A 13546-nucleotide genomic window follows, 5' to 3' on the forward strand; every position below is an offset into this window, starting at 1 on the left:
CAATAACAGATCTTTAATGTATTGTGGTGCTAAACAGTTCAGTGATTTATAAACTAACATCAGTATTTTAAAGTCTATTCTCTGAGCTACAGGGAGCCAGTGTAGGGACTTTAAAACTGGTGTTATGTCTCTATCTTCCTGGTTTTAGTGAGAACGCGAGCAGCAGCTTCTGGATCAGCTGCAGCTGTTTGATTGATTTATTAGTCAGACCTGTGAAGACGCTGCTGCAGGAATCAATGCGGCTAAAGATAAACGCATTGAGTTTCTCTAGATCGTGCTGAGACATAAGTCCTCTAATCCTGGAGATGTTCTTCAGGTGATAGAAGGCCGACTTTGTGACCGTCTTAATGTGGCTCTGAAGGTTCAGGTCAGAGGTCATCACTACTCCCAGGTTTCGTTCTGATCGCTGGTTTTTAGTTGTAATAACTGAAGCTGTGCATTGATTCTGGTTCGCTCCTCTTTAGGTCCAAAGATAATAACTTCAGTTTTGTTTCTGTTCAGCTGGAGAAAGTTTTGGCACATCCACACATTGATCTGTTCTAAGCATCTATTCAGTGATTGGATGGGGTCAAAGGTCACCTGGTGACATCGTGATGTAGAGCTGTGTATCATCCGCGTAGTTATGGTAGCTAATCATATGTCCTGTTATAATCTTTGCCAGTGGGAGCATATAAATATTGAAAAGAAGGGGTCCTAGGATTGAACCTTGGGGTACCCCACATGTGACCTTTGTCCTCTCTGATGACAAGTTTCCGATTGAAACAAAGAAATCTCTGTTCTTTATGTAAGATTCAAACCAGTGGAGCACTGGACCGGAGAGTCCGACCCAAGTCTCCAGTCGATTCAGTAAAATGTCATGGTCAACAGTGTCGAAAGCTGCACTGAGGTCCAACAGAACCAGAACCAGCACTGTGGTTCTCCCACAGTCTGTGTTTATATGGATGTCATTGAACACTTTGACTAGGCCGTCTCCGTGCTGTGGTGAGCATGAAAACCAGACTGGAAGGAGTCAAAGCGATTCATTATTGTTAGGAAGTTATTTAATTGTTTAAAAACAGCTTTTTCAATAATTTTGCTAATGAATGGGAGGTCAGAGGTCAGACGTCGGTCTGTAATTCTGCAGTAGTGATTTGTCTAGATTGTTCTTTTTTATCAGTGGTTTAATAACTGCTGTTTTCAAAGCCTGGGGGAAAAAAACACCTGAAGAGAGCGATGAGTTACTATCTGGATCAGATCAGTAGCAACAACAGGCAGGACTTTCTTAAAGAAATGTGTGGGTAGGACATCCAGACAGCAGGAACAGGAGCTTCTAGGGTTTTATAATTTAGTAGATGAAATTGGGTCATTTTTTCTGCATTTGTTTTGTCTGGGCACAGCATTGGTACCGTCTTTGGAGTGGATGTGCAGATTAATCCTCTGATCTTTTGAATTTTCTCTGAAAAGAAACTTGAAAACTTGTTGCAGGCGGCATTAGATTGAAGTTCAGGTGGCAACGTCATCGGAGGGTTTGTGAGCCTGTCAACAGTAGCGAATAAAGCTCGAGCATTGTTAATGTTTTTGTTTATGACATCTGCAAAGAAAGCCTCTCTGGCATGTTTTAGTGTTGTGTGATAGTTACGTAGTCTTTCCTTGTAGATGTCACAATAAACGTGCAGTTGACCTTTACGCCATTTCCGTTCGGCCCTACGGCAGAGTTGTCTTGCAGATTGAACTACTTGTGCATTTCTCCATGGAGATTTCTTCCTACCAGTCACAACCTTCACTTTAGTGGGGGCAATGTAATCAATGAGATCTGAAAGTTTGCACTGAAAATCATCCACCAACTTATCTACGTCACTACAACTTAAGAGTGAGGAAGAAGAGTAGATTTGATTAAATGTTTCTGCTGTGTTTTCTGTTAAAGTACGTTTTGTGATAGTAGTTTTTTGTACAAGAGGGTTAACGGATAAAGAACTGTCAAGGAAAACAGCAAAATGATCCGACAGGACAATATCAGTTACAGAGACATTGGAAATATTCACACCCTGACTGATAACCAGGTCCAGTGTGTGTCCCTGAGTGTGTGTTGCTTGTTTGACATGTTGTGTTAAACCAAAACTCTCTAATATATTACAGAGCTTTTTAGCCCCTCGGTCTTGGGGGTTGTCAACATGAATGTTGAAATCACCGACAATTATCAAACAATCATAATCAATACATATGAGAGATAGAAGCTCATTCAAGTCCGCAAAGAAACCTTCCTCTTATGTTGATGTTTTGTATAGAGTTATTGTCAAAGTTCGTTTGTGACCTTTTACCTCGATTCCAAGATATTCAAAATACAAAGTTACCCAGAGAGATTTTACTACAGCTCATGGTATTCTTAAATATTGAAGCCACGCCTCCTCCTTTTTTGTGTTTTCTATTTTCACTTAAAAAATTGTACGTAGGAGGCGTTGATTCAATTAGTACGATTGCTTCATTATAGTCATTCAGCCATGTTTCTGTCAGAAATAAAACATCAATATTATGCTCAGTGATGAAATCATTAATTAATAGAGCTTTAGCTCAGAGAGATCTGGTATTTAAAAGAGCCAGGTTAAGTGACTTGGAGGATGAAAGTTCTTCAGTCTGAGATTCCTTTAGATAGGGGATCAGTCTGAGGTTTGAATTAAGACCACTGTTTTCTGTATTTCTGTTTTTTGTAACTTTTCTTGTAGTGATCCGGACAGGTATTGTCCTGCTATGCAATGTCAGGGGGCCAGACACATTCTGGAGGAAGACGGGTGTAAAGATAATATCTGGACCCCGGTCTCAGACCTCAGAAACGGAGAGTCGCTGGATCATCAGGGAGGTCAGAGGCAGGTGGCTTAGATGAAGTGAGAGTTGTGCCGAGGCGAACCTGTTGATCCATACTATCCAGCTGGGAGGAGAAAGAGTCCGTCAGTCTTTCTCTCTTACCCGAATCTTCCACCAGCATTTTCAGGCGGCTCAGGTGCAGCCCGACTCTCTTTAGTGATTCACTTCCTGAGGAACTCTGATCTTGTGAGTGAGTGTAGGAGCAGAGAGGGATGGGGGAAGGAGGAGGGGAACCAGTCATTCTGTTTACAGTCGATGTTTTATCAGTTTGTATTGGAATAGTTTGTTCTTGATATGCGGAGGGCTCCATCCTAGTCAGACATCCTTGAGCCTGTTCTTCTGAAGCGAAGGTCACATTGTTGTTCTTGTTGATAAATTGAAAAATGTTTGCAGTGAGCAGCCTTATTCCACGTTTGTTAAGATTGCGTCCTCCTCTTCCAAAGAGGTGAAAGCGCTGCCAGTAGATCCAGAGGTTATCGATGAAGGTCACTGAGCTGGCAGAGCAGGTTTTAATCAGCCATTTGTTTATCATGTCCAGCCTGGAGTGTTTTTCGTTTCCCCATTGAGGTGATGAATTGGACCACTGAGAAATAACTTCGTTTTTAATTTTCTCATAGTGTCCAGAAGAATATTAAAGTCCTTTTTCAGAATCTCTGATTTTTGCTTTGCCAGATCGTTGGCTCCAACATGCACAACTAAAGTCTCCATGTTTGGCTGATCAGTGGTTAGGGAGAGCACTTTGCGAATCAAATCAGATACAGTGTCACCAAGAAAAGAAACCACTCTCGTTTTCTTGGGATTGTAAACATGACTGATTCCATTTACTGTCTCATCTCCAACAATAAGCACTCTTGGCATACCTTTCATTTTCCTGGTGGTCACTTTGTCCTTCGGAGCTTTGTGCAGTGGATGCGTTGGTTTAGTCTCATTGCTGATGTTTGAAGGTGGGTTTTCACTCAGAGGCTCAGGCTGAAGTGCAGATAATCTGTTTTTCAGTGGGATTCCCACGGAGTCAGGATGTTTTGAGGCTCGGGCTGGTCGCTTTGTCCTTGGGAGTGGGGTTGGTGGAGTCATTTTGGTTCCAGCTGCTTGTTTGCTTTCTTTGGCCGAGCAGGTGTTGGGGTTGAAGGTGGGTTTCGGCTTAGAGCCGGCCACGCTGATTCGTCCAGGTGAGGGGTTCTCCCCGTTAGTCGTCTCATGGGATCTGCAGTGTGAGACTTTGTTTCGGCTTGGCGCCCTGAGCGATCCAGGGTGAGCTGCTTGGTGCGGGGTGTACGACCTCTCCGCTGATTTGAGGAAGAGTTGTTTCATATCCACAGGTAGCGTTGATCTCAAAGTTCACCTCCAGCAGTTGAATCTTTGTTTCTAAAAACTGAAGTCATTGTAGAATACTGCTAATGTCCTTGGGGTCGGACGGGGGCATTTTGCCCAACTTCAACTTGGAGGTGAAGAAAAGTGAGGTTAAAATAAAAGTGAGAAAATCTCCCGGTCTTTAGGTTTGAAGTAATCCAGTTATGATGTCGATAATGTAAATGTAACCATAAAAATTGTGACTTTAAAAATAATTCACAAGCAAAGTTATCAGTAAGGACGGGAGAGAGCAGGATAAGCTGCTCCTCCTTCAGCTGCCAGAAGCATCAAATTTAGGAAACTCAATTCACTCGTTAGACGGAGAGCTGGTAGCACATCTCCCTCCTCTGAGAAGGGGAAGTAGAGAGAGGGAGAAGAAGGGGGGGTTGTTGTGCAACAACAATACGCTTCTTGGCTTACAGTCATCAGCTAAAGATCAATTCTCCCTTATTAACAGTAAACTATGTGGACGGCTTCAGCTCCTTCCAAGAAGTTGGATTTCAACAGGAGAAAGACTACTGCTACTAGAGATCCAGTAAAGCTAAAATGTACCAAAGCTTGAAATCTGTCTGTATACGTCTAGTAATAACAACTTAGATCACTCTAGTCCACCTTTTCTTTAATGGCCCGCTTTAGCATATTTTAAGCAAGAGGAATTCCATCAGTGGAATAAAGTTTCTGCCAAAGAACCAAACCTCTTTGGTTTCCAATTGGTTTTGCAATGGTTTTCAACTGACCAGATGACCAGGAAATCCTGATTAAGGAGGGCTTCGACGGATTAACTCAAGGAGGACATCAGGTCGTCGCAGCTGTACAATTCACAATGGCTGAAGAAATGTTTGGAAAGTCACTGAAACAATTGAAGCTGGATCGCACCATGGCAAAATCTTCCTTCACCAAGCAAGCAAACTTCCTAAGCAGAAAAGCTGCCAACATGACAGAGATGGAACTGCGAGAGGAGTTCAAAAAGCTAAGCTCTGATGCCAGACATGTAAGTGATTCAAATGATGATTACAAAGCTGGACTATTAGCAGAGCTGGAAGATGAAGCTGGTGAGCTTGATAAACAGCAAGAAGCTGATTTTGAAAAGACTATTAATGACTGTGAATCAAAATTTGATGAAGTCAAACAAATAGTTCAGTCTAATTTGTGGAAAAAATATGGTCAAGATGGGCTCTATACTGCAATCCAGGAGGCAGAAAAGGCTTGCAATGTTGCTTCTGACATAGAGGTCTTGACCGTGAATAAAACTGCATATGAAGTGCAGCTGTCCTTTGTAGAGAATATGATCCAGGAATCTGTTAAAGGTTTTGTGACCTGGGAAATATGGATTCCAGTAAAAGAAAGGGGCAGTATAGAGGACAGAGTAAAACAAATTAAATTGATGAAAAATAAACTTCAAACAAGAAAATCACAGTTTGCTATAGCACAAACAATTTCAGAGGAGAAGAGAAAATCAGATGCAGCTCAGGGAGATCTTGCATCTTTACCTCTACTAGCTCAATCTGCACCCATTGTAAAGATCAGACCTATTTGTCTACCAAAATTTCATGGCTGTAAAAGAAACTTTCACAGATGGAGGAAAGACTGGGAAAGCCTGCAGAAGCAGGGAGAACCAAGTGGCTCAATTGAAGTGAAAAAGTTCCAGTTATTGGATAGTGTAGATGAAAGGATCTGTCATGAATTACACCTGTCTGCGTATGATACTGCGGCGGATATGTTCCGAGTCATGGAAAATAGGTATGGCGATAAGTCAAGTATTGCTTTAGAAATCATTGAAGAGCTTGAGAAGATCCCACCCCTTAAAGCAAACCAGCCAAGGAAGGTGATAGATCTTATACAAAAAATTGAAAAGGCTCTAGTTGATTTAACAGAGCTAGGAAACATTGGAGCCATGAAAAACCCTCTGGTTATTAAATCTCTAGAGAGCAAACTTCCTGATGTTATAAAGAGAGACTGGCTAGTTTTTATGGTTAACCCTGCTAATGCAGTAACTCCAGTTAATCATTTTGATAGTCTTCTTAGATTTCTGAAGACACAGGAGGAAGTTCTAGAAAAACTAGAGCAACTTGGAGTGAGTGAAAAAGTTGAAAAGAAGTTTGAGAGGCGACATGCTTTTACTCGAGTCGCAAGAACCAATCATGCCTGTATTGTTTGTGGAGACACAAGACATGGAGATAAGATATTCTTCTGTAAACAGTTCAAAGCAATGAATGTAGCTGAAAAGCTCAATATTGTGAAGACATTGAAAACATGCAAAAGGTGTTTGAGAAAGCATGAAGAGGATGCTGGATGTATAAACACTTACCTTTGTAGGAACAAAGATTGTAAGAAAGGGAGCTTTTCAGATCACCATTTCCTCCTTTGCCCAAAGGGTGAACTTACAAAGGCTGGGGGTGATAAGCCAAAATGGAAAAATAGACTGACAGAAGAACAGGAGAAATTCATAGCTGAACTTTCACCAGAGCTAGCAGAGGAATGCAGAAAAGCCTTTTCAAATGTGACTGCATCAACAAGCAACATAAAGGGTGAAGTCCCTGGTCTTATGGAGTCATATGGACTAAAAGAGCAACCTGTTATCCTAATGCTGTTGGAAGTTACTGCAAATGCAGGCCAGAAAATTGGCACTTTGATTGACCTGGCTTCTGATACTAATTACATTACTCACCAAGCAGCTCAAAAATTGAACCTAGAAGGTGAGAATATAACATTAGTTGTTCATGGTGTTGGGGGAATGTCAGTCAAAGTTAGAACAAGAAGATACCTGTTAAAAGTGAGAGTTAAAACCCCCAAAGGGACAGTGAAAGCTCACCAACTCATTTGTTATGGACTCAGTGAGATTGCTAAAGTGCATAAAGTCATTCAACCACTGCAGCTACAAAAGTTCTTCCCAGATGTTGACCTGGAGGACCTCAAAAGACCAGATACCATTGAGCTACTAATCAGCCACAGAGAAGGCAGACTGGCCCCTCAAAGAGTCAAGGTTGTTGGAGACCTGGTCCTGTGGAACAGTCCACTCGGCATAACCGTGGGAGGAGCTCATCCAGATCTTTGTGAAGTCGTCGACGTGGCAGCACACAGTTCAGAAACACACTTTGCTCGTTCCATGCGCACTGCTGCTGTAAAGTATGAAGAAATCTGCAATCTCAAAGAAGTTAAAGCAGAAAGCAAAAATACAACTGCCAATAAAGAGTTTATTGATTGGTGGAAATGGGAGAGCATAGGGGCAGCTTGTGAACCAAAGTGTGGGGGATGTCGCTGTGGGACATGTCAACCAGGTGGAAAAGAGATGACATTAATGGAGGAGAAAGAACTTGAAATAATTAAACAAGGTCTTACTTATGTGCAAGGAGATGCTCACAGTGATACTCCCCACTGGGACGCAAAGTATCCGTGGATTGTAGAACCCACTAGTCTTCCCAACAACAGGAAAAGTGTTGAGTCAACTTTCTTAAAAACAGAAAGACGATTAAATAAAGAGCCTGAATGGAAAACTGTCTATGCAAACCAGGTGCATGAAATGGTGCAAAGAAAAGCAGCAATAAAGCTAACAGAAGAAACTTTGAATGGCTGGAAAGGACCAGTATGGTATGTAAACCACCAGGTGGCACCAAATCCTCATTCTGTAACCACTCCTGTGCGTTTAGTATGGAACAGCAGTCAAAGATTTGAAGGTCTAAGTATGAATGATATTCTGCTGAAAGGTCCTGATGTTTTAAATCCTATTCGTGCTGTTCTACTCAGGTTCAGAAGGGGTCTGCATGCTGCCTTGGGAGACATCAAAAAGATGTATAACTCTGTGTGGCTAGAGGACCTGGAGAGACATCTACACAGGTTCCTCTGGAGAGACAGCTCAGAGGAGGAGATTGGTGAGTTTGCCATCACCAGAGTTAACATTGGGGATCGTCCTGCAGGATGTATTGCCCAAGTAGCAATGCGAGAGACTGCAAAACTGCCCATGTTCGACAGCTGTAAAGAGGAGCGGAGGATCCTGGAAGAAGACTGTTATGTTGATGACATCTTAACATCTGGCAATGACCCAGAACTTTTGCACAAACACATTGAGAAGGTGGAAGAGGTCTTAAAAGTTGGGGGATTCTTTTTGAAACCATGGGTCCTATCAGGTCAAAGTGGGAGGCAAAAAATGTCCTTACCTAGCAGAGACAAAATCCTTACACTCCCCAATCAGATGAAAGAGGATGATAATAAGGCTTTGGGAGTGGGATATCTGGTAGAAGAGGATAAATTGTATGTGATGACATCAATCAACTTCTCAAAAAGAAGGAAAAAAATGAAGGTGGGACAAAACCTAGAGGAAGGAGAAGTGAGAGCAAATACTCCAAATCCTCTCACTAGGAGAGAACTCCTTAGCCAAGTAGCTAGCCTTTTTGATCCCATTGGCCTAGTCACACCCACCAAACAGAAAGGAGCCATTCTTGTTAGAAAGGCTTTCCAAGAAACCAGAACTGCAGGCAAAGCAGGTGACACGTGGGATCAAGCACTTTCTGATGAGCTTAGAAATGAAGCCATTGAATTGTTCCAGGAGTATGTGCGCCTGGGCCAGATTAAATTTCACAGGAGTTTAACACCAATCAGTTGGATTGGAAAGCCCCTAGGGATAACTTTTTCTGATGGGAGTGACAAAAGTTATGGTGCAATTCTATACTTCAGATGGGAAACAGAGCAAGGGATCCAAGTGAGACTTGTAGAATCCAAAGCAAAACTCACTCCACTTGACCAGAAGGGAGAACCTGTAAAAGCAGAGATTTGTGGTGCAGTGTTTGCAGCTCGTCTGAGAAAGTATGTTGAAAAACACAGCAGAATGGAGATTGGAGGCTGGTTCCATTTTCTGGATAGCCAAACTGTGCTAGGAGCCATTCAGCGCAACAGCTATGGGTACCAAACTTTCTTTGCCAACAGAGTCGGTGAAATACAGAAAGCTGGGCCAGTTGCAGATTGGTGGTGGATCCCAGGTGATCTCAATGTCGCAGACATTACATCAAGAGGAACATGTCCTGAGCACCTCCAAGAGGACTCACAGTGGCAAAATGGACCAAAGTTCCTGTTGCAACCTATTGATCAATGGCCGATGAGATCAGCCAAAGACATTGCTATATGTGCAAAAGAAAGTGTTGCAAAGCTCCAAAGAAAAACTTTCTCAGCAGTGACGACCAGAGCACAGTCTAAGCAAATTAAAGAAAAAATGTGTGGAGGTGTGACAAAGAATCCTTTAGAAGCTACAGAGTGTAAAGAAAGGGGTGGTCAGCTCAAAATCTCTCCTCTTACATTCATTGCCAAGCAACTAATTCAAGAGAGAAGATACAGTAGTCTTTCTAAACTAGTCAGAGTTATTGCATGGGTGAGAAGAGCTATTGGAAACTGGAAACTCACTTTGGAAAGCCAGCAAAGTGGCAAAAAAGTGAAAGTAAAAATTTCAACAGATGTCAAACAGCCAACCATCCATCCCAGGCTTAGTGTTAAAGAGTGTGAGAATGCAATGAAAGATGTTTTCCTGGCTGCTCAAGAGAGTACTTCGTTCCATGACACAACTTTAAACAGATTAGTTGTGTTTAAAGAACAAGATTCTGGACTTCAGGTTTGTGGGGGTCGTATTCAATCCTTTAATGAAGACAAAAAAGTTGTCCCCATTTTGCCCTTTGACTCATGGGTATCCACATTGGTTGCTCTTGAAGCTCATGAAGTAAATCACGAAGACATTGCTGGAACATTACTCCAGATGAGAAAAAAAGCATGGGTGGTGAGAGGCAGAAGATTGGCCCAGAAAGTTGTGGATAATTGTGTAACATGTAGGAAAAACAGAGCAAAAAGATGTGAGCAGATAATGGGTGATCTTCCACCAGAACGAACACAGCCTGCCAGACCATTTGAGTTTACTACCATTGATCTATTTGGTCCCTATGAAGTGAGGGATGAGACCCGGAAAAGAGTTAAACTGAAAGTGTGGGGTATCATCTTCTGTTGCATGTCATCTAGAGCTATTCACACAGATCTTGTGAGTGATCAGTCGAGTGAAGGATTCTTGTTAGCATACCAAAGATTTACAGCCTTAAGAGGACATCCCAGGAAATTATGGTCAGATGGTGGAAGAAACTTTATTGGAGCCAAACCTGTCCTGGCTGATCTTTATCTGTTTTTGGATCAACTAAACAAAGAGAAAATTCAACAGGAAGCTTTAAAACATGGAACTGAGTGGAGCTGGAAAATGCATCCCGCAGACTCCCCCATAGGAATGGGGCAGCAGAAGCAGCTGTAAAGATAGTCAAGCAAGCATTGCATAATCTAGGATCAGATGGAGTTTTCACATGGAGTGAATTTCAAACATTCCTGTATATGGCAGCTAATCTAGCTAATGAAAGGCCAATAGATGCAAGAACTCAAAGTAGAGAAGACTGCATAAGCTACATCACACCAAACTCTCTGCTGCTTGGAAGAGCTAGTCTAAAAAGTGATAACTGTGGATTTGACTTTAAAAGTTATCCACTGAAGAGATTAATGTTCATCCAAACAGAAGTGGACAGATTCTGGAAAAAATGGAGTCAACTAGCTGGACCAAATTTGTTTGTCAGAAGCAAATGGCATTCAAAGAAGCGAAATGTCGCTGTCGGAGACATCATTTGGCTTGCAGACCAAAATGCTCTGAGAAGTCAATATAAACTTGGCAGAGTGATCAGTGTAAACAGTGATGGAACGGGGACTGTAAGAGATGTGCATGTACGAACTTATCCAAGTTACCCTGTACCACTTGTGAAAGCAGGAGGACAAACAAGGAGGATGAGAAGAAAACTTCAAATGAAGATTCCCTCGACAATACTTCATAGAGATGTCAGGCGCATTGTTGTATTATTGCCTGTAGAAGAACAAGAAAACCCTGCAGGGACAGGACCTGGTGAAGAGAAAGAGGTGTGACCTCCTTGGGTTCAAAACCAGGAGCTCAAGTGGGAGGTGTTAAGTTAAAACAGCGATTGATGTATTTGAGTGCATTACCATCTCCACCCAACTGGCACACGCCTCACAGAAAATCAAGCGCACCCATCTCTCTCATTCAGGCCTTCAGGAGCTTATAAAGTAACCGGGCACACCTGTGTTCAGTATGTACCCTTCAAACAAAGAACTCAGCTTCAAGCTCCTGCAGAGACACCACTGGTATGAGTTGTATATTAAATCATTGAACTTGCTTTCAGAAGAATTATTCGAACGTGTAGAGGAAAGTTTGTTTGTTCATCAACTTAAAAAAGTAGATTGGAATTTGTAATTAATTTTGTCATTTGTTTGTAGGTTTTCAACCTGCTTGGTGACTCTGTCTACTGTGACCACTTAATATAAAATCATGGTGGTCCTGTATGTGATCTAAAGACAAAGAGAAGAGAAATAAAAAACATGTCACTGAGATGAGTTGTTCCGGCGTCTCTTTGATGGGAGCAAGCCTTTTCAAGTTTGGGCAGAAGCTGTGGAGGCTTGGGCAGACCAAAAAAACTTGACAGTAGGTAAAGAAGATAAACCAATTACATTTGGAAATTGCTGGTTCATGTCATTTGGGGTATTTCTGGAATTAATAAGGATCATTAACAAGGATTATGTTATTCTAAAAACATTTTTGCTGCATACAACTAACTCCAGATGTCAGCTCGTTCAAAATGAAAGAGATATAAAAAATAATTTTGTTCTTGGGCCCTACCTGACCAAGTTGAGCATCATGGTTTCAATGCTGGCCTGTCCCAGGTGTTCAGAGCTGCCCTCTGTGTGGTTATCCAATAGGTTTTTCATGATGGCTATAGTCTGTTCCACAAACTGGGTGTTCGCATCAGTAATGGGTACCTGAAAACAATTTTAGAGGGATTGATCATCACATCAATCAAAAAACTAAGTAAATCAACTTTGTGCTGTTTTCCCTAGTTGATGAATAAATCAACATTAAATCCAGACTAATTATAAAAACTAGTTTACAAATTACATACAAGGTAACAGAGTTCAGAGTCAGGTTGGAACCAATTCAATCTTGAATGTTTTGGACCTAAACCACAGAGAACAATCTAATTGAACAATTTAAATAACTACAAAGGTTTCTGTTTGTAATAACTACAAACAGAAACTGCCTTCTTCCCAGTTTTATTGTGCTTGCGGATGTTTGGCTACCTTTTTTATGGTTGATTTGTAGAGTTCTTAATAATAGATAATACAGTAGCTAGACATACCTGTCCCTGAGCGTCAGAGAACTTTCCGATGCTGTTTTTCAGTTTGTTGAAGAGCATGGGATAGAGTGCAGGACTCAGTTCCAGTCCCAGTAGGTCTTTGACGTTAGTGCGGACATGAAGGCCCACCCTGTCATGGCCACACACCAACAGAGCCAGCAGTCGGTCCAGGAAGCGGCTGACGGGCGTCTCGATGGAGGTAGATGAAGGGCAGGAAGAGGGAGCCGGGTTGGTCATGTCACCGGGCCCCACTGAGATCATGGAGGGTTTGCGGTCACTCAGTGGGCCCATAGGTGGGCTGTAAGTGGCGAGTCCTGGAGTGTTCCGCTGCTGAAGACATACACCTCCCAGTGCACAGAGGAAGCCTGTCATATTTATCCACTCCTGCTGTGGGAACACAGAGAAATTCTGTGATGATCTATTCAAAACTTCAGTGCTAAATAAAGTTTGCTTTGAAGTCATGACTCCACTCCATTTATTTTCTAACCACAGACAGGTGAGACAGAAAACACAGACCTCAACCGTGTCAGAGTGTTCACACAGTGACATTCACAAATGTTTTATGGACAATGACAGAAACTCCATTTTACCATTTCTGATACTCTGGTAACATTTATTGAAACATTACGGTTCTTTCAGATAAAGAAAGCTCTAACCCAGGGGTGGGCAACTCCAGGCCTCGAGGGCCGGTCTCCTGCAACTTTTAGATGTGTCTCAACTTCAACACACCTGAGTCAAATAATGAGGTCGTTAGTAGGACTCAAGAGAACTAGACTGCATTTATAAGGTGATTCAGTTATTGGATTCAAGTGTGTTGGACCAGGGAGACATCTAAGAGTTGCAGGACACCGGACCTCCAGGACCTGGATTGTCCACCCCTGGTCTAACCGTGTGATGGCATATTTTTGCATTAGGTCTATTTTAGTATGCTTTTTTTGTTTGTTTTAAAGTTCAGCAGATTAACTTTGTTAAATGCAGTGAATATTTAAATGGAATCACTCTTCAACCAAACCATTTCCCAAGTCGGAAGCTTCAGTCTGAAGCCAACTTCATATCAAAATATTTATGAGGTTCCAAGCCTCACCGCTGTTCGGGTAAAAGAACAGTTAAAAAAAAAAAAAAAAAAGTAACACGTACAGTTTTAATTT

At 42.0% G+C, this 13546-nt stretch overlaps 1 protein-coding gene across 2 annotated transcripts in view; it reads right to left on the minus strand.

Annotated features, from left to right (window-relative positions):
- Window positions 1-13546, minus strand: part of nf1a (neurofibromin 1a) — a 123336-nt gene that overhangs the window by 85146 nt on the left and 24644 nt on the right. Inside the window, exons 20-21 of one of the 2 annotated variants that reach the window (XM_008425150.3) lie at window positions 12402-12782; window positions 11885-12024 (exon numbers count right to left, since the gene is read on the minus strand). In XM_008425150.3, coding sequence (XP_008423372.1) covers window positions 11885-12024; window positions 12402-12782 — 521 coding nt within the window. Of the gene's footprint in view, window positions 1-11884; window positions 12025-12401; window positions 12786-13546 lie in introns of both variants that reach the window. The other variant, XM_008425149.3, reaches the window with a different exon arrangement.

This window comes from Poecilia reticulata, chromosome 13 (genome assembly GCF_904066995.2).
Source record: "Poecilia reticulata chromosome 13, P_reticulata-male-v2, whole genome shotgun sequence".
NCBI classification, from domain to species: Eukaryota; Metazoa; Chordata; class Actinopteri; order Cyprinodontiformes; family Poeciliidae; genus Poecilia; species Poecilia reticulata.